Here is a 26,490-nt window from a genome sequence, read left to right on the forward strand (position 1 = left end):
CATAGAGCTTCTCCCGGCAGGCAGGCTCGCTGCTGGGTGCCGGGGGGCAGCATACGACCCAGTGGCCTGAAGTTCTCCAACATGTCCTCGTGTCCTCGGCTCCCTCGGCTGGCCAGGCTCCGCCCCCGGCCCTCCCTGCGCCCGCCGGGCGCAGGGAGGTCGGAGGAGCGGGCACTGCCCACCCTCCGGATGTATAAGCGTCCTGGCCAGAGGCGGGCGGTGCGCGCAAGTGCGCGTGACGCTCGGGCTCGCGGGCTGCGCAGCCTGGGCAGCGTCCCTCTGCTGGGGTCTCCAGCGACGATAGTGAGCCAACTTCAGGGGGCTGTTGGGCATTTGCTGGGCTGGGTCCTGTCCTGCTGCGCCAAGGAACAGAGGACGCTGCGGCCCTGGGGCTCCTGTCAGTGGCCGGTGCGAGAGCCCAAGCTGCCCTCTCCTCACCCAGGTGCAGGGGCAGCCAGGGAGGAGGTGGAGGCGGGAGGGGCCAAGGGCAGGGGCAGGGCTGGGCTCCGGCAGCCACTCGGTGCTTCATGGGTGCCCTGCCACCTCGGGCTAGGGCTGGGTGCTGCTGGCATAGACACCTCTCCTCGGGGGGCTGTAGAAGCTGACGGTGGCTTCGCTGCACAGAGAAAGGTCGTGCCTTGGCAGGAGCAACGGGATGTTCAAGGGGCGTTGGTCATGGAGGTCCCTGGGAATGGAGGAAGGGGGCAGGGAGCTTGGAAAGCAAGAGGGCCCTGCACTTCCAGGGTGCTCCACCCGTCTGGGCCCCTCGGCTGCTACCAGCCCCAAGTGGGGGGCCCATGACGCCATAATCCTCTGGGTCAGGGGGGCCCCTGGCTGTGAGTGGCACCACAGGCCCCCGCCCCCGGACTCCGTGGGCTGGGCTGGGCGCGGTGCGGCTGGGCACACGCAGTCGGAGGCGGCGCCGGCCAGGCCGCCGGGCGCCTATGGACGCGCGGAGCCCGCTGTCTCCCCGAGCCAGTGCGTTCAGCATCGCCTCTCTGGTTGCAGCCGAGGCGGCGGAGCGCACCGCCCACCAGGGCTCAGGGTCCTCCGACCGGGTGAAGCTTCGCTGGCTGCCAGGATCCCCGGCAGGGATGCACTTCAGCACCGTCACCAGGGACATGGAAGGTGAGCCTCCAGGCCGTGTCTACACTGGCCCGCCCGCCAGACCCCCTGCCTCAGCTGCTGTGGGGCCCGGGTGCAAAGTAGGTGGAGGCAGCTCTTGGTAGCGTGGGCTCCAGGCTTCTGGCTGCGATTCTGGGGCAGAGAGGAAGAGCCGGCATCCCGCCCAAAGCCTGTCCCCTCACCAGCCTGGGGGCCCAGCTTGGAGATGGGCACTCAGGTATACACAGGCCCGGAAGAGGGCGAGTGAGGCTGGGAAGGAGAGCAGAGGTGGCCGTGAGCCTGGAGAGGGGGGAGGAAAGTTAGTAAGAGAGGAGAGAGCGGGAGAGTTTCACAGGAGAGAAAGCCTCGAGGAAGCCGTGGAGACGAAATTGAGCAAAGGGGAGAAAACACAAAAAACCCAAAGAAGAAGGTAGGGGAGAAACAGAAGGACACGAAAAGGCAATAAAAAGCAAGAGCGAAAGAGAAGAGAGAAAACGAAGGGAAAATTTAAGACAGAAAGTGAAGTCATAAAAAAGAAAAAAAGGAAAGACTTTAGTTTTTATTTTTTTAAAAAAAGAAAAACATAAAAAACAAAGGACATACAAAAATAAGAGGAAAGGCGCCGACTAAAAGAAAGACAAAGAATGATTAAAAATAAAGTGAAAAGGAAGGCGAGGATGGAGGAAAAGGGGAAGAGGCGGAAAGTAAAACAGAAATAAAGAGAAACTACAGAGATAGGGGAAGAAAAAAAGATGATCCGGAGGGAAAATTTAAATGAGGACGACAAAGGTAAAATAACAAATTAGGAAAAGAACGTCTGGGAGAGAGAGAGGAGAAACGCACGCAGGCGGGCGGCAGAGCGAGGGCCGGCCGACGGGCCCGGCGCACCGGTGAGCCGGTCCGGGCGGTCGGGGGGCCCCGGGCCGAGCGAGCCGCGGCGGGCGGGCTGGGGGCTGGGGAGGGGGAAGGGGCGGGGGAGGGGCGAGGGCCGGGGGAGGGAGCGAGTCCATTGTCTCGGCGCGGGGGTGGGGGGGCGCGGGGCGGGGCGGGGCGGGGCGCCTCCTCGGGGCCGGCCTGCGGTGTGGGGCTGCGCGGCCCGGGGCGCACGCAGCGCGGCGCCCGCCACTCGGCCCGCGGCGCGGGGCAGCGCTCAGCTTGGTGGCGGGGGCGGCGGCGGCGGCCCGCGGGTCATGATCTCCGCCGTGTCCAGCCCGTGGCTCACGCAGCTCTCGCACTTCTGCGACGTTGCAGCCTTCACGGCCAGCAGCCTGAGCAGCCTGGGGGCCGCGGGGGGCTTCCCGGGCGCCGCGTCGCCCGGCGCCGACCCGTACGGCCCGCGCGAGCCCCCGCCGCCGCCGCCGCGCTACGACCCGTGCGCCGCCGCCGCCCCCGGCGCCCCGGGCCCGCCGCCGCCGCCGCACGCCTACCCGTTTGCGCCGGCCGCCGGGGCCGCCACCAGCGCCGCCGCCGAGCCCGAGGGCCCCGGGGCCAGCTGCGCGGCCGCAGCCAAGGCGCCGGTGAAGAAGAACGCGAAGGTGGCCGGTGTGAGCGTGCAGCTAGAGATGAAGGCGCTGTGGGACGAGTTCAACCAGCTGGGCACCGAGATGATCGTCACCAAGGCCGGCAGGTCAGGGCGCCCCTCCCCACGCCGCGACCCTCCCCACGTGCTGCCGCCAGGGCTGCGGGCCTCCGCCTGATCCGCGCGAGCGGGGCCGAAAGCCGGGTCGGGGGCGCGGCCTGGCCACCTGCGGGCCCCTCTGGGCCCCGCTGCCTCCTTCGCTGTCCGCCGTCCCGGCTCCGGCGACAGCCGCCCGGCGCTCCCCTCCTAACACCTATCCTCCGCCGGGGCGGGAGGAGACGGCGCGGGCCGCACGGGAACGGCGAGGAGCCCCGCGGGACTCGCCCGCCCGCCCCGCAGCCCCAGGACGCCGCGCGGCCCAGAAACCGGCCCGGCTTGGAGCGCACCCGGCTGGGGGCAGGCAGCGGCGTCCAGGGGGCCTCGCCGCCCGGCCGACTCCTAGTAAATCCCACCTCAAGAAAACTCTGGTTCAGTTCTGGAGTTCAGTCTATGCGGGCAAGATAAAGAGCGGCAGCCGGGCAACTCTCTGGACACTTTCAGGAGAGGATTACCTTTAAAAACAGCGTGCACTGTTGCGTGGAAGTTGCTACCCAGTTTCCTTCAACCTAGATCCCCATAGTTGTGGGGCCTGGCTCTGTAGCCAGCGGCCCGTCACCTCCCAACCGGCCTGTATTTGTTTTAAAGACCAAGAGACAAGGGGAACAAGTTTTGCAGATGCACCCGATTTGACCAGTAGACAAAGGCGGGTGCCGGGCTGTGTCTAATGTACACACCAGCTCGGAGTCCGAACAGCCAAGGGGAGCTCAGGGCCTGTTTGCAAAGCCTTCTCGTGGTTTCTGTTTCCCTGCTGCCGGCGTCCTTCCTGAGGAACCTGGGCCTGTGCTCCGCTCCAGCTCTGTGGTTTTTTTCCAGGCCCTCCTTGCTGTCCCCAGGCACACAGGCCCTCCTGAGGACAGCGGCAGCCCAGCCTCTGGCTCAGGCCAGCCCGGGAAGGGCCTTGTCGGCGCTGGGCTTCACCCGGGAGCCCACGTCCCGCAGCACCCTCCAGCCTGCAGAGGCTTCGGGTGGGGGAGGGAGCAGGCCTGTCCTAGAGGCTGTCTCCTGGCATCTGTCTTCTGCCCACCGCCTGCAAGGAGTTGCTTGTAAGGGGAGGCAGAGGGGAGGGCAAGTGAGGGCCAATCCTTGTGTTGTCCTGAAGGGCCCCACGGCCACTACTGCTGTGCCATCATGTGGGGGCAGCCCATGGCCTACACCCGTCCAGGCACTGCAGAATGTCCTTTCAAGAGCCCTGACTGGTCACTGAGCCAGGGTCCAAAGCGGGGGAGATTTGAGGAACAGGAAAGACACAAACTGAGTCCACTCTGGGTAGCTGCGTCTTGGGGTTATGTGTCTTAAGGGGAGCAGAAGCTTGCCCTGTGCCCTGAGGAAGGTGGGGAGACTCTTATCATGGGGCCACGATAGAGTGGGGCCCTGAGAGTCAGGGGAGGGAGGGCTCTGAGCCTTGGCCTCACTGAGGGGATTGGGTAACAGCCGAAGACCCAGCTAAAAGGGCAGCGGGGACGCCTTGAACTCACACAGGACTACCCGGTTTCACTTTGTTGGAGCCGGGAGCTGCTTCGATCAAGCTGGGGAGGCTCTGCTAAGGGCGCATGTTAGGCACCCTGCTGCCGGCCGAAGCTGGGACCAAGAGGCCAAAAAGTCAGCAAGGGCGAGGCCGGGTTTATGTAGGCCAAGGTTGCCGAAGGTGGGGGCTCCAGCGCTGGGCCGGCCATTTCTGTGTCCAGGAACGGCCCAGGAGGCTCCCCTGCTGCGCCAAGCTCCCAGTTGAGTAGGGGCCTGCCCAGATTAGAGCAGCTAAGCCAGGAGAGATGGAGCCCAAGGGCTGGGACGACACAGCAGCCCCCAGAGGCTAGAGGGAGGGGCCGAGCAGAGGGGCCGCCAGCCCCAGGCAGGTCAAGGGGGGCTGCCTTCCACCAGCTAGGGTGACCCAAGGCCTCATCACCCCCAGGCGGATGTTCCCCACCTTCCAAGTGAAGCTCTTCGGCATGGATCCCATGGCCGACTATATGCTGCTCATGGACTTCGTGCCGGTGGACGATAAGCGCTACCGGTGAGCGAGTGGTTATAAGCGTGAGGGACCGGGAGGGCACCCCGGAAAGTGGCGGGTCTCCGCCTGGTGACCCAACTCCAAGGGTCGTCTGCACCATGAAACTCTTTAGGCACCTGCCATGCTGCCCGATCAACCCGCTCCCTCCTCCACTCCCATCTGACCCCAGACCCACAACCCCACTCCATGCGCTCTCAGAACCCGCCTCTGGAGCCGCAGGCTGCAGACAGCTCTTGCTCCCCTGGGCTGGTGTGGCCCTAGGGTGGTCAGCCAAGTACTCAGCCCCGGACTTCTTCAAGTCTCCCTCTCCCAGGAGGCCGGCCTGAGCGCCTAGTCCCCTTCCCCCATCCCCAGGGAACTCTGGATCCTGGAGCTGGGCCGGAAAGGTGGGGTGGCCAGGAGAGATTATGCAGGGCGGGCCTCAGCTGCCCGGACAATTAACAGCAATTAATAAAGAGAACGCGCACTGCCCTGTGCCTGAGGCCCGGCAAGGCCAAGTGTGGGCTCCCACCGCAGCGGCACCGCGGCGGGAGGACCCGCATCCAGCGAAATGAGATGGCAGGAGCCCAGCCTCCCCCTCTCGGTGCCCCACGGGGTGTCCAGTTCCTTGATTGTTTTGAGTGTTGGGGTGGGTGGGAGTTCTCTGTTTAGTCCATAGTCCCCCTCAGAAAAGCTCCCAGCACGTGTGGCAGCAGAGGGTTCAATCTCACAGGTGGGGAAACTTCTCAAAGGCACTTTTAGGGTTCGCCCAGCACACGGGTCAAGGCCCTCTGGGTTCACCTCCACATGCACGACCCCACCCCGTGCCGCTCCAGGTATGCCTTCCACAGCTCCTCCTGGCTGGTGGCGGGGAAGGCTGACCCTGCCACGCCAGGCCGCGTGCACTACCACCCCGACTCGCCTGCCAAGGGCGCACAGTGGATGAAGCAAATCGTGTCCTTCGACAAGCTCAAGCTGACCAACAACCTACTGGACGACAACGGCCACGTGAGCGACCGCCTCCCCAGGTTCCCGGTGTCCCCCAAGGCCTCGAGTCCCGAGGCACCCGCCTGTCCCTAAGAGGCCTGTAGAATCCCCAGGCCCCCGGCTGTCCCCAGGCGGCTCTGGGCTGTCCCCGAGGAGGCCCTTAAGAGTCCCTGCGAGGCCAGAGGCTGAGGCGGAGCTTGGGCAGCGCTGGTGTGCCGATGAGGAGAGCGGCCTCTGGTCAGGGGTCGCACAGGCTAGTGGGCCTGGGCCCGGGCCCTGGGAGAGGGGTCGCCCTCCTTCTCTCACCCCACTCCTGATTTTATGCAGGAAGCTTTTTTAATGGAAAAGATGGGGCCCTGCAAGGGGGCTGGAGAAAGAGGCTTTATGGAGTCCAGGCCAGTGAGGTCGCTGGGCAGGCACCTAAGGAAAGAGAACCTAAACCCAGATCTTTTGCCACTTGGAGCTCATTCCTGGCAGTTGCCAATGGGTCACAGCCTCCTCTTGGCCCAGTGACCCAGCCTCATCTTGGAATTAAGGGTTTTGCCCAACTCATCCAGGAAACTCATTGCCAACTCAGACCTCAGCCCATTTCCTGGCTCCCACCCCAGATCCTCAGCCCAGCCCCACCGCTGGAGCTGATTCCCCACCTTGTCTTCCAGATTATTCTGAATTCCATGCACAGATACCAGCCCCGCTTCCACGTGGTCTATGTGGACCCACGCAAAGATAGCGAGAAATATGCCGAGGAGAACTTCAAAACCTTTGTGTTCGAGGAGACACGATTCACCGCGGTCACTGCCTACCAGAACCATCGGGTGAGGGGGCCTGTGGGGAGGACCTGAGCAGATTCAACGCCTCTGGAAAAGCGGGTGTAATTTTCAGTTGCCGTTTGGGGACAGTGGGTCCGCTTAGACCTGCAGGCTGTGGTCCCAGTGGAGCCCAACCCAACTGGAGCCCCACTCCCAAGGGCCTCAGGCAGCCCCCTCCCTCTCGAGGCTGGCTGGCCTAGCCTCCTATCAGCTTGACCTCTCCAGCGGCAACTGTCACTTCGTCCTGAAAGTTTGTTTTCCGAACCATTCCGGAAACTCCCCATCAGGGGCCTGATCTGAGGTTTACCCAGATTCCTAGGGAACCCGCTCTGTTCCCCACCCCCCACCCCACTGCACGTGGGGGGTGGTGACCACATTCCCGTCCCAGCGAGGAGCACAGGGCCTCCATCCCCACCCACTTGGGGGACACCAGAAAGGGGTTCCCTAGTGAGAGAGGAGGTTCCTCAGACCCCCGCCCCCCTGCAGGAGGGAGCACCAGCTCCGTAGAGGAGGGGCAGACGTGGACTGGTTCTTGTCGGGGCAGCAGAGAGGCCCTTGGTGCGCTTCTCCTAACACTCCCCTATCCTCCGCCGAGGTCGGGTGGCCCAGGCTGCAGGGCTCCAGCGGCTTGCTCACACCCACCTCCCTGCAGATCACGCAGCTCAAGATTGCCAGCAATCCCTTCGCGAAAGGCTTCCGGGACTGTGACCCTGAGGACTGGTGAGTGTCCTCCCCCGAGAGAGTGAGCGCCGGGCGCCTGGCGCAGGCGCCGCCCTGATCCGCCTCCCGCCCGCAGGCCCCGGAACCACCGGCCCGGCGCGCTGCCGCTCATGAGCGCCTTCGCGCGCTCGCGGAATCCCGTGGCTTCCCCGACGCAGCCCAGCGGCACGGAGAAAGGTAGGGCCGGGGTCGTGGGATCCGGGTTCCGGCCCTGTGCGCGCTCTACCCCGGGCCGGCGGCCTTGCCCGACCTCGCCTGCGCCCCCGGGGCGCTCCAGGCTTTCGCGCCGGTTGCACAACGGCCGCGGCGGCGGGCAAGCGCGCACTCGCCCGCCCGGCCCGACGGCTGCGCCCCGCCCGCCGCCGCCGCCCGCAGAGGGGCGCGGGCCCCGGGGAGGGCTCGGGGCGCCGGCGACTTGGGGTCTCGGGCACGCTGGCACCGACTGGTCGGGGAACACCGAGGGCGGCCAAGAGCCTTCTCTCCGCCAGGGCCTCGCGTGGGGCGTCGGAGCTCCTCGGCGGCCCCGGCCGGCCGCGCTCACTCCTCGGCCCTCTCCGCAGACGCGGCTGAGGCCCGGCGAGAATTCCAGCGCGACGCGGGCGGGCCAGCAGTGCTCGGGGACCCGGCGCATCCTCCGCAGCTGCTGGCCCGGGTGCTAAGCCCCTCGCTGCCCGGGGCCGGCGGCGCCGGCAGCTTAGTCCCGCTGCCCGGCGCGCCCGGAGGCCGGCCCAGTCCCCCGCACCCCGAGCTGCGCTTGGAGGCGCCCGGCGCATCGGAGCCACTGCACCACCACCCCTACAAGTATCCGGCCGCCGCCTACGACCACTATCTCGGGGCCAAGAGCCGGCCGGCGCCCTACCCGCTGCCCGGCCTGCGTGGCCACGGCTACCACCCGCACGCGCATCCGCACCACCACCACCACCCCGTGAGTCCGGCCGCCGCGGCCGCCGCCGCCGCTGCCGCAGCCGCCGCGGCCGCCAACATGTACTCGTCGGCCGGAGCCGCGCCGCCCGGCTCCTACGACTACTGCCCCAGATAACGCGGGCCCCGTCGCGCTCCCGCCCCGGCCCTGCACAGCCCCGAAGTTCGCGGGACCCGGCCACCCTGCCCCAAGGGCCAGCAAGGAATACGTTCCCCCAGCCCCAGGGGCCACCGCGGGTCTCCCCTTCCCCAGCCTCGAAGCCATGGGGGCCCCATCGCCACCCCCCAGCCCCTTGGGCTATCGAAGTATCCGGTTCCCCAGTCCCTGGAGCCACCGCGGGTCCTTCCCCGGCCCCGAGGGCCAAGGGGGTCCCCGCCCGCCAGTGCCAAAGCGCCCGGTCGGAGGCGGAAGGAAGTGATATTTATTGTTCTCCCCGAGACCGCGTCGCCCGCGGCCCGGCCGGCAGTTGCAGTGTAGACAACCCGAGAGCCCCGCCTGCAGGCGGTGTAGATACATGTAGATACTGTAGATACTGTAGATACCGCGCCGGCGCCGACTTGATAAACGGTTTCGCCTCTTTTGGAAGCCGCCTGCGTGTCCATTTATTTGTGCCCAGTTAGATCGCGTTGGGAATCTTCGGGACAGCGAGCCCGGGGTAGCTCAGGGCCCTCAGGGCCTCCCCAGCCCCAATCCCTGCCGACCGTAGGTCGGTCCCGGTCCCACAGCGCCCTGTCCGCCACGCCCCCTGCCCTCTCCCCGCCCCATAGGGGCTCCCCACTGCCCCTCCCCTCTCCGAGGCCCCTCCTGCCAGGCCTGTGCACTTCCCCCACCTTCCCACCGTCCCGTCTCATCCCAACCTCCCCAGGGCTGGTGGTACCGCCCAGGTGTGCATCCTGCCTTTTTACTTAAATTCCTCCCACCTGCAGTTGTCCCTATTCTGGGACTTGGGCCTGCGCCCTGGCCTGTTTTCGGGACAGATGCTTGTGCTTTTCCATGGAAGTTGGGAAGAAGGGTCATGACAGACACTGCCGGTCGGTGCTGGGAGGGGGAGAAGCCCCTGACCGGGATGGGGTCATGGAAAGACAAAAACAGGCAGCACTGTTCTGCTAGCATTTCCCCTGCCGGCCTAGCCCAGGCCCGCATGTTCCCTCCTTAGTGACTTTATTTGCTGTGAGTGTCCCTACGGAATGACCTGGCCAGGGGGCACAATGACAGTAGCCATGAGTCATCTTGAGACCTGTGTATGAAGCATTTTTCCCAGGCCAGGTGGCTAAGGGACCTCTCCCCGTTAACTCAACACCAGGGATGGGGCGAGAGGAACTCTTTGATCCCTCCCTTCCTGAGCGCAAGCAGGAAGGGCTGACAGCTGGTCAGCGCCAAGGCTGCTGACTTGGACACAAGATGAACGGGAAGTGCACGTGGCCGAGGCTCTGTCCCCCACCTCCCGTGCCTGTCCCGGTGTGTTTGTGGCAACTGCTGCCTTCTAGGCCACTCGGCTCATCACCCCACGTGGTAGCGGCAGCCTGAGCGCCATCTCTCCGAGGGCACAGCCAGGAGTTTCCAGATGTCCACCCTCGCGGACCTGTTTTTCGTATACATATTTGCTCTGGCGGCGTGAAGTGAGTGGGGTCTTAGTAATTGAATGGCAGGAACCATTCCCAGAGGCCAGTCTAGGGTGGGAGGGGGTCTCCAGGGGCCATCCGAAGCCTCAAAGGGCATCTAGCACCAGAGTGTGAGGACCTCTGCAGCATCTGCCCAGGCTCCGTGAGCACGGCTTTGGAGATGCATTTGGGGGGACGGCTGTGGATGCCCATTCCCAAGTCCTGATCCCCACCTGTGTGAACTTGGGGCAGCCATTACCCATGTGCCCCACGGTGGGCGGGGCTTTGCACTGCAGAGGGCCTCCCTCTCTTGCTGTCAGAAGGCAGCCATTCCGTACTCCACATCCAGGATGTGCGGAGGGGCTGCCATTCGAGACCTCCGCCTTGGTTTTGTTCAGAGCTAAAGGGAGGAAAAGCCCTCCCCTGAACAAAGAGCAAACACAGTGTTTGTAAATGAGGGTGGGACACGCAGCAATGTGCAAGGACCCTGGGTGTGCAGCAAACTGGCCTGTTACCGTGCCCCTCCTGTTGGGATGGCCATGCAAGATGGAGCACCCAGCCGTCCAGCAGGGCCGCCGCTGGCCATCCGGGGCTGTTAGCATTCTTTTTTTTTTTTTTTTTTTTGAGACTGAGTCGCGCTCTGTTGCCCAGGCCGGAATGCCGCGGTGCGATCTCGGCTCACTGCAACCTCCCCCTCCCGGGTTCAAGTGATTTCTTCTGCTTCAGCCTCGGAGTAGCTGGGACTACAGGAATGTACCACCATGCCCGGCTAATTTTTGTATTTTTAGTAGAGACGGGGTTTCACCATGTTGGCCAGGCTGGTCTCGAACTCCTGACCTCAGGTGACCCGCCTGCCTTGGTCTTCCAAAATGCTGGGCTTTCAGGCATGAGCCATCACACTCGGCCACACGTCCTAATGAACTAGGATTCATTAAACATTCAGGTCCTCACTGGCCCCATTCCAGGTGCTCCGTGGCTCACAGGCCGCGGGTCACCACCCTGCGGCTGTTGCTGCTGAGGGCACTCCCACGCTGGGCAGTGGCCCCCAGAAGTGTGGGTTTCCTCCCCTCCACCTCTGTAGATGAGTTTGTGCATCTGAGAACTTCTTGTAAATGAGAGCTCGCAGGCCGGCGTCTGGGTGGCAGCTTCCGCTGGCTGTGTGTCTGCAAGACTGGCGCACGCCGCTGCTCACCGTCCCTCATGTGCTCAGTCCTCAACCAGTGCCCAGTGATTGCCTGCCCGCTGCGGGAGCTGTCTGGCTGATGTCCCAGCCACTACCGTTCCTGTGGAGGTGACATTCCCGTGGGCAGCTGCCCTAAGGCCTGGCTTCCAGCAGCTTCCTCTGTGACAGCTGTGATCTGAACGTTCACCCCCAAGGTGATGGTGGCAGGAGATGGAGCCTTTAGGAGGTGATTAGGTCACGAGCGTGGAGTCCTCATGAGTGGGATTAGTTGAGTGCTACGCTGCTCACAGACCTCCAGCCTCCAGAACTGGGAGAAATAACTGTCCATTGTTTATAAGCCACGGGCCTATGGTGATTTGTCCTAGCTGCGCTACTGGACTGACAGTGGCCGTTCTTCCGTCTCCTTCTTGTTCCCTGTTTTAGGTTCCCCGTTGAGCACACCTGCCCTGCCCCTTCTGTAAGCTGCTGTGCTGGGCAGTACGGTGTAGGGGATAGGGGGCTCGTCCCACCGCTGTTCCCCCACAGGCTCCCCCTCAGCTGTTGGACTTCCCCCAAACATCCTCCTCCAGGTTCCCTAGCTGGTCCAGAGGCCCCGTTCCCCTCCCCTAGCCTGGCTGCAGACGTCCAGCTGCCAGGACTCAGGAGGACGAGAGACCAGAAGGGCCCCCAGACTCCTCACTCCCAAAAACTCTCCAAAAACAACAGATGCACAATGCAGGAAATAGATACATTCCTGACTAAGCGGGGGTGGGGACCATCCACACCCCCTTCACACCACTGCATCCCACAGAAGGGGTCTAGGACCCCAGGGCCTGGGGGTGCAGCTGGACGATCCTGCAGTAGCCCCGCTCCCTGTTTTCAGAGGACCCCCCACGGCTGCCCTCTGCAGCATGTGCCCCTTTGTCGAAGGGACAATGGGCACTCCACTGCCCAGAGAGGCTTCTCACCCAGGAAAGCACTGGAGGTGCAGAGGCAGGAGCACGCGGGGGCTTGGCTGCGGGACAAGGCGAGTCTGTTTGGTGGCACCTTGAGCTGCGGAGGAAGACAAGACCCTGGCCTGGTGGGCTTCAGGCCCCACCCTGCGGCGCACCCTCCAGCTGGGGAAGTCCATGGGGTGTGTGGGATCCATGCGATGACAGTTGTGTGAGGCTGAGGCCCTGATCTCCAGGTGTGCCGCAGATCAAAGCACCCGCATACCAGAGAATTCCACGTAGCCACAGTTGCCAAGGGCAGAGGCAGCCTCACCTCTCACTGGTGGAGGGAGAGTGATGGGCGAGGAGCTGCTTCTAGGACGAAAGGGATGGCTCCAGTGTGGCAGGCAGTGCAACCCAACCAGGAGCTGGGCACCAGGGGGGAGCATGTGGCCCGTGTTCCAGAGACTCTGTGTTCCAGAGATTCAGTTTTCCCTTCAGCTGTGGTGCTGACCTCCGCCCTGTGTGGAGAAGCTCTCTGTCAACAGTGGAGGCCTGTGTCAGCCATGGGCACGGGGATGTTCATTCCTGCTTCTCTCCTCCCTGTGGGTTCCAATGAGGCGGTGTGCTCGGGCAGGGTCCACAAGCATCTGCACCATCCTGCCTCTCCTCCTTGCCAAGCTCCTTCACCCCCCGCCCTGAAGGAGCATCCTGCAGAGCCTGGCCAAGGAGCAGGTGGGGGCACGGCCCCCCAGCCTGGCATAGTGGCACCCAGGCCTAGGGAGGGCAGGATGAGACCTTTTTCCCTGGTGCTACCTCACACATTTTCTGGATTTCAAAAAACACAATTGGTGCCTTTGATTCAATTCCCTTTCCTGCTTGTTGTACTACTTCAAACCAGATGGGCTCCTCAGATGAAACTCCGGAGACTCAGTGTCTCTCTTTAACCGCTGCCAGGTCTGTGTGTGGGAAACAGCAGAACCAGAAATATTTTGCTAAAACCAGCCCATGTGGGGGAGAGGCTTAGGTTTTAATAGCAGTAATTAAATTATCTTCTTAATTATAAAGGGTGATGGCATTGTCAACATGCTTTATCTATCAGCTTTCAATTGCACAAAGTAAGCACGTAATCCTCTCCTCCCGGCCCCACTGGCATCCTCTGCTCTGTGGCCAGCCCAGGCCCCCTTCCTGCAGTGCAGACCCCCAGAAGCTTTGGGGTGCATCCCCCCATTTCACCAATTCTGAGGTGCACAGGGTTTTTTGCCTGCATTTCAACACCTCTGAAGTTGGTATTCTCTTACTCCAGGTGGGGGGGTCTCAGCCTAACTGAAGGATCTTGGCTGCACATGAAACCATGGTGCAGTGGCAGTTGCCAGGGTGCTGCAGTTGAGGCCCATGTCTGTGCGCCCACTGTGGCCTCGGGCAACGCTGGGTGCCAGCATCTTGCTCTGGGTGACTTTCTTGCAGGTGGTGACTCCGGCTTCTGTCTCCAGCCCTTCCAGTGGCCCTGTCCTTCCAGGACCTTACTCTTCATTCACATCATTTCTCAGGACACTCCTCCCTGCACATCCCTAGTCTTCCCCATCTCCTCTTCATTCCTCTGTCATTCTAGCCTCAATTCCTCTCAACAGTTTTTTTGTTTGTTTTTTGAGATAGAGTCTTGCTCTGTCGCCCAGGCTGGAGTGCAGTGGCACAATCTCAGTTCACTGCAACTTCCGCCTCCTGGGTTCAAGCGATTCTCCTGCCTCAGCCTCCCAAGTAACCGGGATTACAGATGTCCGCCACCACGCCCGGCTAATTTTTGTCTTTTTGGTAGACATGGGTTTCACTATGTTGGCCTTTTTTTCTTTTTGAGACAGGGTCTTGCTCTGCTGCCCACGCTGGAGTGCAGTGGTGTGATCACGGCTCACTGTAGCCTCAAACTCCGGGGCTCAAGCCATCCTGCAGACTCAGCCTCCTGATTAGCTGGGACTACAGGCGTGTGCCACCACACCCTGCTAATATTTTGTAGAGACATATGAGTCTTGCTATGTTGCCCAGGCTGGTCTGGAACTCCTGCCTCTTGAACTCTTGGCCTCAAGTGATCCTTTGGCCTCAGCCTCCCAAATTGCTGGCATTACAAGCATGAGCCACCGTGCCCAGCCCTCTTCTCAAATAGTTTTTTTTTTCCCCTCCGTTTCTGAATTCATCCTTTATCTCAGAATATGTTTTCTGGGTTACTCCCGAAGACAAGCTTTTTTTCTTGTGACATCATCACAGAGCGAAGATGGTGACAGCAGCAGGGCCACAAAACAGTCCCCAGTCTACCCAGCTGCTCATGGCTGTGGTTTGGACCTTCAGCCATAAGGCAGTACGTCTTCCCAGGGCAGGGTAGGGACCTTCACCGCGGGGCTGGGTCTCAGGAGCTGCCGGGCGCCCTTCTCCAGCCCGCCTTTGTGATAAGGGACAGAATCGGGGTCACTGGCAGGACACAGGTCCCCTTCCCTGTCGCCTCAGGCTGGTGGGATTCCTGCACTCGAGTGCTGCTGGGGCTGCAGGCGAGGCCTGGGCTACACAGGAAGCCCGGGCACCGCAGAGTGGCCGCTAGCTGGTGGCATTGTTCCTCCACGGATTCAGAGCTTACGAGCACGGGCGTTGAGCTGAGGCAAAATACGGAAACAGCCACTTCCATGCAAATAATCACCCTTCTGATAACAATAAGTCAAGTCTCGAGGGACTAAGGAAAACAAGCAGCTTTGTTAAGATGCAGCTGACCGATCTGAAAGCCTGCCTGCTCCGCCACCTCCTGGGAGAGCCTGCAGGGCCCGAGCTCTGGGGACAAGGGCTGCTGCTCAGGCCCCAGAGGAAGGTCTAGGTGGGAAATGGGCCGCCAGGAGGTGGACACCAACACATAGGAGCACATCCCAAGACACCCATTGCCCTGTGTGGTGGGTGCTGGAAAGAAACAGCCTAGTTATGAGAGAGACTTGCAACTGGGGGCACCCTAGCACCCCACAGAGGCATTTCCAGGTGGCCCCTCCAGCTTGGCTGTGTGGGCTTCCTTGGAGGACCCTCCCTCCAGGCGACCAGCCAGAAGGGGCCATCTCCAGGCAGGCACCCCCTTCAGGAGAGCGCATGCCCAGTCACTGCCTGGGAAGCTTACTGCAGGGCTGGCCCCCACCTGCCACTGTCACCTCCTGACCTCCACCTGCTCTCCTGGGTCCTCAGGCCTCACACAGTCCTGTCCCTCTAACAGGTGACTGCAGGATGGAGCCCCAGGCATCTCGGCACCCTGATGCAGTCACTGCCAGGAGGGGAGTGGTCTCAGGGTGGGCCAGACCCCTGGACACCAGCGTGGTCTCCTTCCTGAGCTGCCGAGGGAGATTTGCCTGGCAAAGCCCACCTGGCCCCTCTGCCCTCAGCCGCCGAGTTTCCCTCCTGCAGTGGGAGGTTTCCCACGACTGGAGGGAAGTAGTGGCTATTCCAGTAGTAGCTGCACAGGTCTCTTCCCCAGAAAGAATTTGAGCTGCAGGACAGAGATCCTATCACATGTATACCCAGAAGGTGATTCAAGGTGAATATTAAAGACTTGGATATCCATTAGGATGATGATGATTTTAAAAAACAAAAACAGAAAACAACATGTGTTGGTGAGGACATGGAGCCCCTGGAAGCCGTCTGCACTGCTGGTGGGACTGTAAGATAGTGCAGCTTCTGTGGGGAACAGTGTGATGGGTCCTTGAAAAATTATACAGTTGTTAGGGAGAGTGAAGCCGGAGGACTGCTTGAAGCCAGGAGTTCAAGACCCGCCTGGGCGGGCCCAGGCACCTGTAGTCCCAGCTACTCGGGAGGCTGAGGCAGGATCGCTTGAGCCCAGGAGTTCCAGGCTGCAGTGAGCTACGATCATACCACTCCACGCCAGCCTGGGTGACAGAGCAATATCTTGTCTCTAAAATCAATTAAAATTCTACATAGAACCGTATGTTCCAGGAATTCCACTTCTGGGAAAATACCCAAGAGAATTGAAAGCAGAGTCTCAAAGAGATATTTCTCCACCCATGTTCATAGCAGCATTACTCAAACAGCAAAAGGTGGAGGTGAGCCGAGTGTCCACCGATAAGTGAACGGATCAACAAAATGTGGTGTGTGTGTACCATGGAGTATTATCCAGCCTTAAAAAGGAAGGGAATTCTGTTACATGCTACAACAGGGATGAACCCTGAGGTCCTTATGCTCCATGAATTGAGCCGGTCACAAAGGACACATTTTGTACTGTACAGTTCCACTTGCATGAGGCACCTCAAGTAGTCAGATTCAAGAAACAGACAGGAGAATGGGGATTGTTAGGGACTGGGGGAGAGGAATGGGGAGTTGGTGTCTAGTGGGGACAGAGGTTCCATTTTGCATTCATCTGGAGGTGGACGCACAGCATCGGGAATACACTTAATGCCACTGAATTGTGTACTTCAACATGGTCACAATGGCACATTCTTTTTATTTTTTGTAGAGACAGGGTGTCACTGTGTTGCCCAGGCTAGCCTTGAACTCGGGTTCAGGCTCTCCTTCCACCTCGGCCTCCCAAAGGGCTGGGATTATAGGTGTGAGCCACCATACCTGGCCAAATTTGTGGGTTTTTTTGGTTTTTATGTTTTTGAAACAGAGTTTCTCCCTTGTCACCTAGGCTGGAGTACAGTGGCGCGATCTTGGCTCACTGCAACCTTTACCTCCTGGGTTCAAGCAATTCTCCTGCCTCAGCCTCCCAAGTAGCTGGGATTACAGGCACCTGCCAACACACCCAGCTAATTTTTCTGTTTTTAGTAGAGACGGGGTTTCACCATGTTGGCCAGGCTGGTCTCGAACTCCTGACCTCAGGTGATCCGCCCACCTCAGCCTCCCAAAGTGCTGGGATTACAGGAGTGAGGCACTGCGCCTGACCAAAATTTGTGTTTTTAAATGTATGTTTAACAATTTAAAAATCCTAGATCATCCACAGTTTGCAAAAGCCACTGCTATCCATCTTGGATTGACCAATTCCCTACCTGCCTCTAAAGCGGTGGTTTTTTAACAGGAGCAGTCTTGTCCCCTGGGGTGTTTGACAGTGCCTGGGACACTGGGTGGGGGTGCTTCTGGCATCTGGTGGGTGGAGGTGGGGTATGCTTTTCACCTCCTGCAATGCACGCTCGGAACCACAGGTCCAGAGCCACGGGGCTGCTGTGGCGAGGTCTTCCCACATGGCCGCACCCTGTCTGAAGGAGCTAGTTGTGGGGCCCCGAATATTCTGAGGCCAGGAGCTCCCAAGTCCCACCTGGCATGAAGCGGTGCCCCAGGGCCCTCTCCGCACCCCTCCCCCTGCCCAAGTGGGCCCAGACTCCCCAGTGAGGCCGCATGGCCTGGAGTGCTCGCCTGGAGCCTGAGGGGTCTGGCTGCTGTGAGGTGGGCTTCGAGAGTGGCTGCCAGGCTGTGCTGGAGAGGGCTGGGCATCAGAAGGCTGGTGACAGCCTTGCAGGGAGACGGAGGGTTACCGGAGCCATCCCTGGAGGTGGCCTCTCCAAGTGCTCGGGCCCCAGGCAAGTCCCACCGGCTCCCGAGTGGAAGGTGTAAGCCACGTGGGCATAGGTGGGAGGGAGTTCTCACCACCCATGGCTGCTAGTGCCCCTGAAACCACCTGGAAGTCCCAGCGGCTTCCCCAGGGACAGGCAGTGCTGTGGCCCGTGTCCACCCCAGCTCTGGAGCCTGTGCTCGTGGCTCCGTGCCTGCCCGTGGTCTCCCTCTCAGGGGTGGTTTCTCTGTCCCTACCCAATATGGTGCTCTATAGCTTTCCTTAGGATCCCAGCTCCTCAGGAGGAAGACGTGTGGCCCCTTGCTCCAGGAAGGCCCAGTCCTCCCTCACTGGGGGTGGGAGGGTAAGGCAAAAGTGCCAAAGTGTCCATCCCATGAATGCAAGACACACAGTGCCTGCTCTAGAAGAGCTCATGTTCCAGCAGGGAGGGACAGCTGACACCCAGGGGCCTGCACGGGGTGGAGGGCTCTGCAGAGGCAGGATCACCTCGGAGATGGGTGCAGGGGACCTCGGGCCACCCCAGGGCCAGGCCTGCTTGCCCTGCTTAGGAGCTGGGTCTCCCACTCAGGGAGGGAGGGGTCATGTCTCAAGGGCAGCCACTGGGCCTGAAAAGCAGAACCGCATGTGATCAGTCTGGGTGGGCAAGACTTCAAGAGAGCACGCCTACCCTCAAGGGATGGAAGCAGAGGCTGGTAGCCGACGTCCATGCCAGCCACCAACTCAGAGCCAGCACACTACCCGCATGTGCCTCTGCCAATGAGTGGATGAAAAGCAACGACCTACAGATGCAGGCAACCTGGATGAGTCTTGACTTTATCTCGCGGAGGGAAGGAAGCAGGCTCGGGAGGCGCCGTGCCGCGTGGCTCTGTTTATAAGCTGTCTGGGAAAAGGCAAAACCACAGTACAGAACACAGATCAGCCAGTGCAGGCAGGAAGGGCCAGCACACGGGGTGGGAGGAGCTTCCTGGGTAACGCTCAATCCCATACGCTACAGAGGGCGCATGTCATTGAACATTAAGTTCTTTTTTTTTTAATTTTAATTTAATTTAATTATTATTATACTTTAAGTTTTAGGGTACATGTGCACAACATGCAGGTTTGTTACATATGTATACATGTGCCATGTTGGTGTGCTGCACCTATTAACTCATCATTTAGCATTAGGTATATCTCCTAATGCTATCCCTCCCCCCTCCCCGACCCCACAACAGTCCCTGGAGTGTGATGTTCCCCTTGCTGGGTCCATGTGTTCTCACTGTTCAATTCCCACCTATGAGTGAGAACATGCGGTGTTTGGTTTTTTGTCCTTGCGATAGTTTGCTGAGAATGATGGTTTCCAGTTTCATCCATGTCCCTGTGAAGGACATGAGCTCTTCATTTTTTATGGCTGCATAGTATTCCATGGTGTATATGTGCCACATTTTCTTAATCCAGTCTATCATTGTTGGACATTTGGGTTGGTTCCAAGTCTTTGCTATTGTGAATAGTGCTGCAGTAAACATACGTGTGCAAGTGTCTTTATAGCAGCATGATTTATAATCCTTTGGGTATATACCCAGTAATGGGGTGGCTGAGTTCTACTCTTATAAAGAGCGTGCTGGCCTTTCCCACGCCTTCTCGTCTGTTTTGACCCATTCTGGGTATCGGTCCTTTTCGTCTCCCCCTCTCCATCCTCTCTCAGCCCCTTTCACTGGGTTTCAGTGTGCTGGGCACAGGTTCAGGGTGTGTTGTTACTCTTATTTTTTATTTTTTATTTTTTTTGAGACAGGGTCTCCCTCTGCCTCCCAGCCTGGAGTGCAGTGGTATGATCATGGCTCACGGCAGCCTCGACCTCCTAGGCTCAAGTGATCCTCCTACCTCAACCTCCCGTGTAGCTGGGAACACAGGCACGCACCACCATGCCCGGCTAATTTTTAAGTTTTTTGTGGAGATGGGATTTTGCCATGTTGCTCAGGCTGGTCTCGAACTCCTGAGCTGAAGTGATCCTCTTGCCTTGGCCTCTCAAAGTGCTGGGATTACAGGCGTGAGCCACCACACCCAACCAGGATTTATTACTCTTAACTAGTTAAAACAGCACATTCCTGCTCCTTATTTCAAGAGACAGGATCTTGCTCTGTCACCCAGGCTGGAGTGCAGTGGCATCGTGATCAAGGCTCCCTGCAGCCTCAACCTCCCAGTCTCAAGCAAACCTTCCTCCTCAGTCTCCCGAACAGCTAGGACTACAGGTGTGTGCCACCACACCTGGCTTTTTTGATGCTGTTGTTGTTGTTAGAGATGCGGGTCTCACTATGTTGCCCAGGCTGGTCACAAACTCCTGAGCTCAAGTGATCCTCCCGCTTTTGCCCTCCAAAGCACTGGGGTTATAGGTGTGAGCCACTGCACCTGGCCATTGCTCCTTATTTCTTTTCTTTCTTCCTTTTCTTCTTCTTTTTTTTTTTTTTTTTGAGACGGAGTTTCGTTCTGGTTGCCCAGGCTGGAGTGCAATGGCGTAGTCTCAGCTCACTGCAAACTCCGCCTCCCGGGCTCAAGCAATCCTCCTGCCTCAGCCTCCCAAATAGCTGGGATTATAGGCATGCGCCACCATGCCTGGCTAATTTTTGTATTTTTAGTAGAGACGGGGCTTCACCATGTTGGCCAGGCTGGTCTTAAACTCCTGACCTCAGGTAATCTGCCCACCTCAGCCTCCCAAAGTGCTGGGATTACAGGCGTGAGCCACTGTGCCTGGCCCATTGTTCCTTATTTCTAAAAGTAGGTAAGGGGGGGCCGGACACGGTGGCTCATGCCTGCAATCCCAGAACTTTGGGAGGCTGAGGCAGGCGGATCATTTGAGCCCAGGAGTTTGAGATCAGCCTGCCCGACATGGTGAAACCCCATCTCTACTAAAAATATAAAAGTTAGCTGGACGTGGTGGCAGGCGCCTGTAATCCCAGCTACTTGGGAGGCTGAGGCAGGATAACTGCTTGAACTTGGGAGGTGGAGGTTGCAGTGAGCTGAGATTGCACCACTGCACTCCAGCCTAGGCAACAATAAGACTCCGTCTCAAACAAATAAAATAAATAAAAGTAGGTAAGGGGGAGATCTGGTTCCCTGATCCGACGTCTTTCCTTGGGGTCACTGACTGAGGGAAAGGCCTGTGCTGGGCTGAGGTGGGACCTGGTGTGGCTGTGGAGACCGTGTCTGTGTCTGTGTCCTGTGGGCGGCTCGGCTCGTTGGGAGATGCAGTCCTGTCCTGCCCTTCCATGCGGTTCAGACACTGGACATTTGTGCAGTCTCATCTGCAAGAAAAGAGAGGCACCTCTGACATGGTACTTCGTCCACTCTCATTGGATGGGGTTGTCACCCAGGTGAACATGTCCTGAAGGACAAGGAAGTGAAAGCTGAGACGTCCAGGAACACACCAGAGAGAGAAGTGGAGCTTCTGAGGGATGCAGGTGGCTGTGTGAACCTGGGGCTCCCCTGCCCCGCAGAGTGCCAACCCTTCAATACCCAGGGCCTGGTGGCAGGGAGGACCGCAGGTGACCGTCTTTGTTGAATGCTGAGGCCGGGCCATGGGCACATGGAGTTGTCGTGTTTCCCTTCACTTTGGTTCATGTTTGAAATTTCCAAAATTAAAAAAACAGTGACTTGTTCAGTAAATTCCAATATGAATAAATTGCATGTTTTGTAATAAATACTTCTCCATAGAGTCACACTCCCAGTTGATAAATCAAAACTTGTTGGATAAAACAAAGTAAATTTCTCCTGACATTTAAACATTGACTGTAAACTCATTATAAACACTTCTAAATATTTAATGAAAACTACAAGCTTAACATATCTGATCCAAAAATGCCTTAAACACCTCAGTACAGACACCCACACACTATGAGGATGATTCCCTCAAACTGGTTCTGAAAGCAGTAGCTGTGCTTTTCTCTATCGTGTTCTTATTCTTTCTCCGACGTGCTCTTAGCACCCTCCTGGGGATTAGCATCCAACCCACATCACTCGGGAAAAGCCCTGGCCGGCGGCTCCCAGGCGGGGGCACCACGGTGAGGCCAAGTGCTGCTGTCCAGTAAGCCTGACTGCCCCCTCAGGCTCTTTCCCTTCACATTTACTTATTTATTTTTTAAATCGACATATAAAATTGACGTATTTATTGTGTAATGTCGTTACCACAAAAATGAGAACTATGTCAGGTGATGTATTTGCTAGTTAGCTAGACTTAACCAGGCCTTTAGTTTTCAGTTTTTAACATTGAGGGAAAATACACGTAAATCAAATTTACCATCGTAGCCCTTTGTAAGTGTACATTTCAGTGGCATGAAGTCCATCCACATGACTGTGCAGCCATCACCACCAGCCATCTCAGAACTCTTCATCTCAGAAAACTGAAACTCTGTCCCCATTAAACAAGAACTCCTCATTCCCCTCCCCTGGCAGCCAGCATTCTACTCTCTGTCTCTATGAATCTGACTACTCTAGGCGCCTCATGTAAGTGGAATCACACAGCATTTGTCTTTTTGTGGCTGGCTTAGTTCACTGAGTGTAAGGACCTCAAGGTTCATCCGTGTTATAGCCTGTGTCGGAACTCCCTTCCTTTATAAGGCTGAACACTATTCTGTTGTATGTCTGTACCACGTTTTGTTGATTCATTCTTCTGTCAACGGACACTTGGGTTGCTCCCACCTGTTGGCTGCTGTGAGTAATGCCGCTATGAACGTGGGTATAGAAATATCTTTGCAGCCCTGCTTTCAGTTCTCTTGGGTATTCTGCCACAAGAGGAACTGCTGGCTCATATGGTAATTCTATGTCCAGGATTTTGAGAAATGACCACACTGTTTTCCATAGCTGCTACTCCATTTTTACATTCCCACCAATAGTGCACAAGGGTTCAGATTTCTCCACACACTTGTTTTCTGTTTTTTTTTTTTTTTTTTTTTTTGAGATGGAGTCTCGCTCCGTCGCCCAGGCTGGAGTGCAGTGGCGTGATCTCGGCTCACTGCAAGCTCTGCCTCCCGGGTTCATGCCATTCTCCTGCCTCAGCCTCCCGAGTAGCTAGGACTACAGGTGCCCGCCACCACGCCCAGCTAATTTTTTGTAGTTTTAGTGGAGACGGGGTTTTACCATGTTAGCCAGGATGGTCTCAATCTCCTGACCTCATGATCCACCCGCCTCAGCCTCCCAAAGTGCTGGGATTACAGGCATGAGCCACCGCACCCGGCCCTGTTTTGTTTTTATTTTTGGTGTACCCATCCTCATGGGTGTAAGGCAGTATCTATCTCATTATAGTTCTGACTTGCATTTCCCTAATGGATAGTGATGCTGGGCCTGCTGGCTACTCATACATCTTCTTTGGAGATATGTCTACTTAAGTCATTTGTCTATTTTTTTTTAATTTTTAATTTTTAGAGACAGGGTCTCACTATGTTGCCCAGGCTGGACTCCAGCTCCTGGATTAAGTGATCCTCTTGCCTCAGCCTCTTGAATAACTGGGTACATACCACGGCACCCAGGATGGCCCATTTTTGAATCGGCTTTTTTGTTGTTGTTGAGTTTTAGGAGTTCTCTATATATTGTGGATATTAATCCCTTATCAGATATATGGTTTGTAAAGATTTTCTCTCAGTCTGTGGGCTGCTTTTTTACTCTGTTGATGGTGTCTTTTGATGCATACAACTTTTAAATTTTCATGAAGTCCAGTTTGTCTATTTTTTTCTTTTGTGAAATGTGCCTTTCGTGTCATATCCAAGAATTTATTGCTAAATTCAATGTCATGAAGCTTTTGGCCTATGTTTTCTTCTAAGGGTTTTATGGTTTTAGGTCTTAATTTAGGTCTTTGCTCTATTTTGAGTTTATAGGGTATGAGGTGGGGGATCAAATTTCATTCCTTTGCATTTGTAAATCCAGTTTTCCCAACATCATTTGTTAAAAAGACAGTCTTTTCCCCCATTGAATGGTCACCATATTAAAAATCATTTGGCCAGCCAGGTGCAGTGGCATGTACCTATAGTCCCAGCTACTTGGGAGGCAGAGGTAGGAGAATTGCTTGAGGCCAGGAGTTCAAGACCAGACTGGGCAACACAGTGAGACCCTGTTTCTAATTAAGAAAAATATCACTGGATCATATACATGATTGTTTATTTCTAGGCTGTCTATTCTATTACATTGGTCTTTACATCTGCCTTTATGCCAGTACCACACTGTTTTGATTACTATAGCTTTATAGTAAATTTTGAAACCAGGAAGTATGAATCCTCCAAGTTTATTCATTTTAAGATTGTTTTAGCTATTAAGGGGTCCTTGAGACTCCATATGAATTTCAAAATGGCTTTTTCTATTTCTACAAAAAATGTCATTGGGATTTTTGAAGGGAATGCATTGAATCTGTAGACTGCTTTGGGTAGTAGGGCTATCTTAACAATGTTAAGTTTTCCAATCCATGAACATGGGATGTATTTCCATTTATTTATGTTTTAATTTCTTTCAGCAGTGTTTTATAGATTTCAGTGTACAAGTCTTTCACCTCCCTAGTTAAGCTAATTCTTAAGTATTTTATTATTTTTAATGCTGAGTCTCTTTTGATAGCAAAACCTCTTGTTATGTTGAGGAACTCTTTAGCCCATCTTCTGTATTTGCTTTCAGTTTGTGACACTTTAGCATCTCTTCCTGAGATGAGCGATTCTTTGGGTTTCATGGATGGGAGAGCCCATTGCATTGTCCTTTCATTTGGAGATATTGCCTGGTGTGTTGGGACAAGGAAGGACTAACCTTCCTTGTCAGTGTCTTATCACACCCGCAGGGCTGAGTGACAGGGTGGTCCTGGGCAGGCTGCCTGTGGCTGTGCAAGCTGAGTGGGTGCACACTGGACTCTTCCCACCTACTGATGGTGTGTGAGGCTGATGTGCATGGATTCTAGCTCCTTCCCTGTTTCTGGGGCCTCAGCTGTCTGTGTTCACTCTTTCTTGCTACACAAAGAGAAACAAGGACAAGCCTTATTTGATAAAGGCCACAAATACTTTGACCTTCCTCCACCCAGTGTAGGGATCTGTTTCCCCTCTCCTGGACTCCAGGGCTGGTCACAGAAGGCTCTGGGCTCCAGCCTGGCTTGCTGGACGTGCTCTTGAAGCCCCCAAGTAAGAAGTCTGAGTCCCTGAGACCACCACACTGCAAGGACACTCGAAGGTACTCAGGTTGGTGGTCCCCGCTGTGCCCAGCCCCTGAATGAAGCCAAGGCTCCAAGCACCTGAGTGAAGAGGCTGTGATGGAAGCGAATCCTCCAGCCCTGGCCATCACCCCGTGGAGTAGACAAACTGCTCAGCCCAGCCTCTCCTAAATTCCCGACCCACGGGGCCCACGTGCACAGAATGGCTGTTACGCTGCTCTGTTTGAGGTGGTTTATTAATGTAGCAAGAGATAATGGCACCAGGATGAGGCCACATGACTCGATTTCTCTATACCCCACATTTTACAGGTTTCACAGCCCAAGTCAGGAGGTCAAGTGTGCATGCAAAGAGGTGGCAGGGGACAGATGTGCTGCTGTTCCCAGGCCACCTGCACAGCTGGATGGTGGAAGCAGTTCACTTAAAGGCCATGAGTTACTCGGGAGGCTGAGGCAGGAGGATCACTTGAGCCTATTAGTTGGAGGCTGCAGTAAGCTATGATCATGCCACTGCACTCCAGCCTGGGTGACAGAGTGAGACCCCCACTGTCCCTGGTCTCTTAAAAAAACAAACAAACAAACAAAAAAACAAAACAGCCTATGAGCACCTCCTACTAATTTCCTCAGCTTAGCACACCCTGTGGCCGTTGTCCCCATCGTCCGTGGCTTCATCCCTCAACTGACGCTCTACAGTACTGTGGGACCGCCCCTGTAGAGCTGGCCAGCCTCATGGGCTGGGCTACCCGTCCCATTCAGCAGTGGCTGCCTGGCCTCCCCTCTGTCCCTCCTGCCCAGCTCCTAATGGGCCTCCCATAAAAGCTGATGCGTGGGAGCCAAGCCACAGCTCGCTGACCTGGGGAAGCTGACAGAGTGACAGAGGGTCTCAAGGACTCTCCACCCACAAGGCGGGAACGGGGATGCTGGCAAATCTGGTATGAAGGTTGAGACCCCGAGGAGAGGCAGGCCTGGGGGACCGTGCAGCAGCTGTGCCCACCTAGGACCACAGGGCTGGTGGGGCTGGCGGCTTGGTAGAGGGCAGGTGCACAGCAAAGTTTTCACCGGTGCCGGCTTGTTGTCTTCCACACTGGGATTTCACATGAAGTTCTAGCTAATTGAGTATAAGCATTTCTAAAGAACCCCCGGAGGGTTGTTTTTCTTTGTGCAAACACTCCTTTTGTGCAGAGGGTGTTCTGTGGCTTCTTGGCAGAGACACAGGTGGGAAACACCTGATTGAACATCATTGCCTGGGGAGTGGAGACACGCACAGCACGTCAACATGGAGCGCCCAGCAGCGGCGGCGGGTCCTGGGCTGTGCTCCGGAGCCCTTCCCGGGATCATCTCCCGGCATCAGCTGACCCCTCGTTGTCTACGTGCCAAGCCCAATCTGCCTGCAGGGACACCCACTGCCAGAGGCAGAGGCAGGTTCTCCTGGTCCCAGACCCAGGGCCGTCTGTTGGCCTACAGGTAACATGCAGGGAGGAAGGAAAAGGCTCCAGGCACAGCTGCTTGTCCAAGAGTGACCCTGTTGGCGGCGCAACGCTGGGTGAGTGCTGCCCGCCCGCGGATGGGGTGCTGGCCGAACCTACCTTGTAAAGTGGGGCTGCACAGAGGTCAGCACATGGTGGCGCCCACCGTCGAGAGGGGAGGCCCCTTGGCACTGGCGGCAGGGCCTCACCAGGCAGACGTGCCAGGGCCCGTGTCCCTGCACACAGCTGCCCGCCGGCCAGTGGAGTGGGACCTGCTGCCCCTCTGACAGCTCCTGGTAATCAGAGGGGCCCACTCCGCCTGCACCGGAGGCAGTGGCTGGGGATGCTGGAGCATACGGCTCCAGCCACTCAGGATCCCACTCTGGGCCGTGAAAGTTACTCCACAGAACACCCCAAGGCCACCCCTGCTGGCTGTGAAGAC

The 26,490-nt window shown here is 57.5% G+C and overlaps 1 protein-coding gene across 4 annotated transcripts; it reads left to right on the forward strand.

The window, feature by feature from the left end:
* The first annotated feature begins 360 nt into the window (after nucleotides 1–360).
* TBX1 (T-box transcription factor 1) lies at nucleotides 361–20,973 on the forward strand. 4 transcript variants are annotated; one of them, XM_055374962.2, is made up of 9 exons: nucleotides 361–442; nucleotides 1,009–1,128; nucleotides 2,356–2,731; nucleotides 4,692–4,793; nucleotides 5,606–5,777; nucleotides 6,416–6,571; nucleotides 7,218–7,285; nucleotides 7,362–7,462; nucleotides 7,846–8,792. In XM_055374962.2, the coding sequence occupies exons 2-9, from the start codon at nucleotides 1,095–1,097 to the stop codon at nucleotides 8,322–8,324; spliced, it is 1,488 nt and encodes a 495-aa protein (XP_055230937.1). In that variant the 5' UTR covers nucleotides 361–442; nucleotides 1,009–1,094; the 3' UTR covers nucleotides 8,325–8,792. The 4 variants fall into 4 exon arrangements, with proteins under 4 accessions (XP_055230937.1, XP_030861291.2, XP_030861289.2 ...); XM_031005431.3 differs by lacking the exons at nucleotides 361–442; nucleotides 7,846–8,792 and adding an exon at nucleotides 20,786–20,973 and having other exon boundaries at nucleotides 899–1,128; XM_031005429.3 differs by lacking the exon at nucleotides 361–442 and having other exon boundaries at nucleotides 902–1,128.
* Nucleotides 20,974–26,490: the final 5,517 nt, after the last annotated feature.

The sequence above is a fragment of the Gorilla gorilla genome, chromosome 23 (assembly GCF_029281585.2).
Source record: "Gorilla gorilla gorilla isolate KB3781 chromosome 23, NHGRI_mGorGor1-v2.1_pri, whole genome shotgun sequence".
NCBI classification, from domain to species: domain Eukaryota; kingdom Metazoa; phylum Chordata; class Mammalia; order Primates; family Hominidae; genus Gorilla; species Gorilla gorilla.

Bases quoted from the DNA above. Each gene is read 5' to 3' on its own strand.
- TBX1 (XM_031005429.3), top strand. From the start codon at position 945: ATGGACGCGCGGAGCCCGCTGTCTCCCCGAGCCAGTGCGTTCAGCATC. The intron at 1,129-2,355 runs GTGAGCCTCCAG...GCGACGTTGCAG, and splicing joins CGTCACCAGGGACATGGAAG to CCTTCACGGCCAGCAGCCTG. The intron at 7,463-7,845 runs GTAGGGCCGGGG...CCCTCTCCGCAG, and splicing joins GCCCAGCGGCACGGAGAAAG to ACGCGGCTGAGGCCCGGCGA.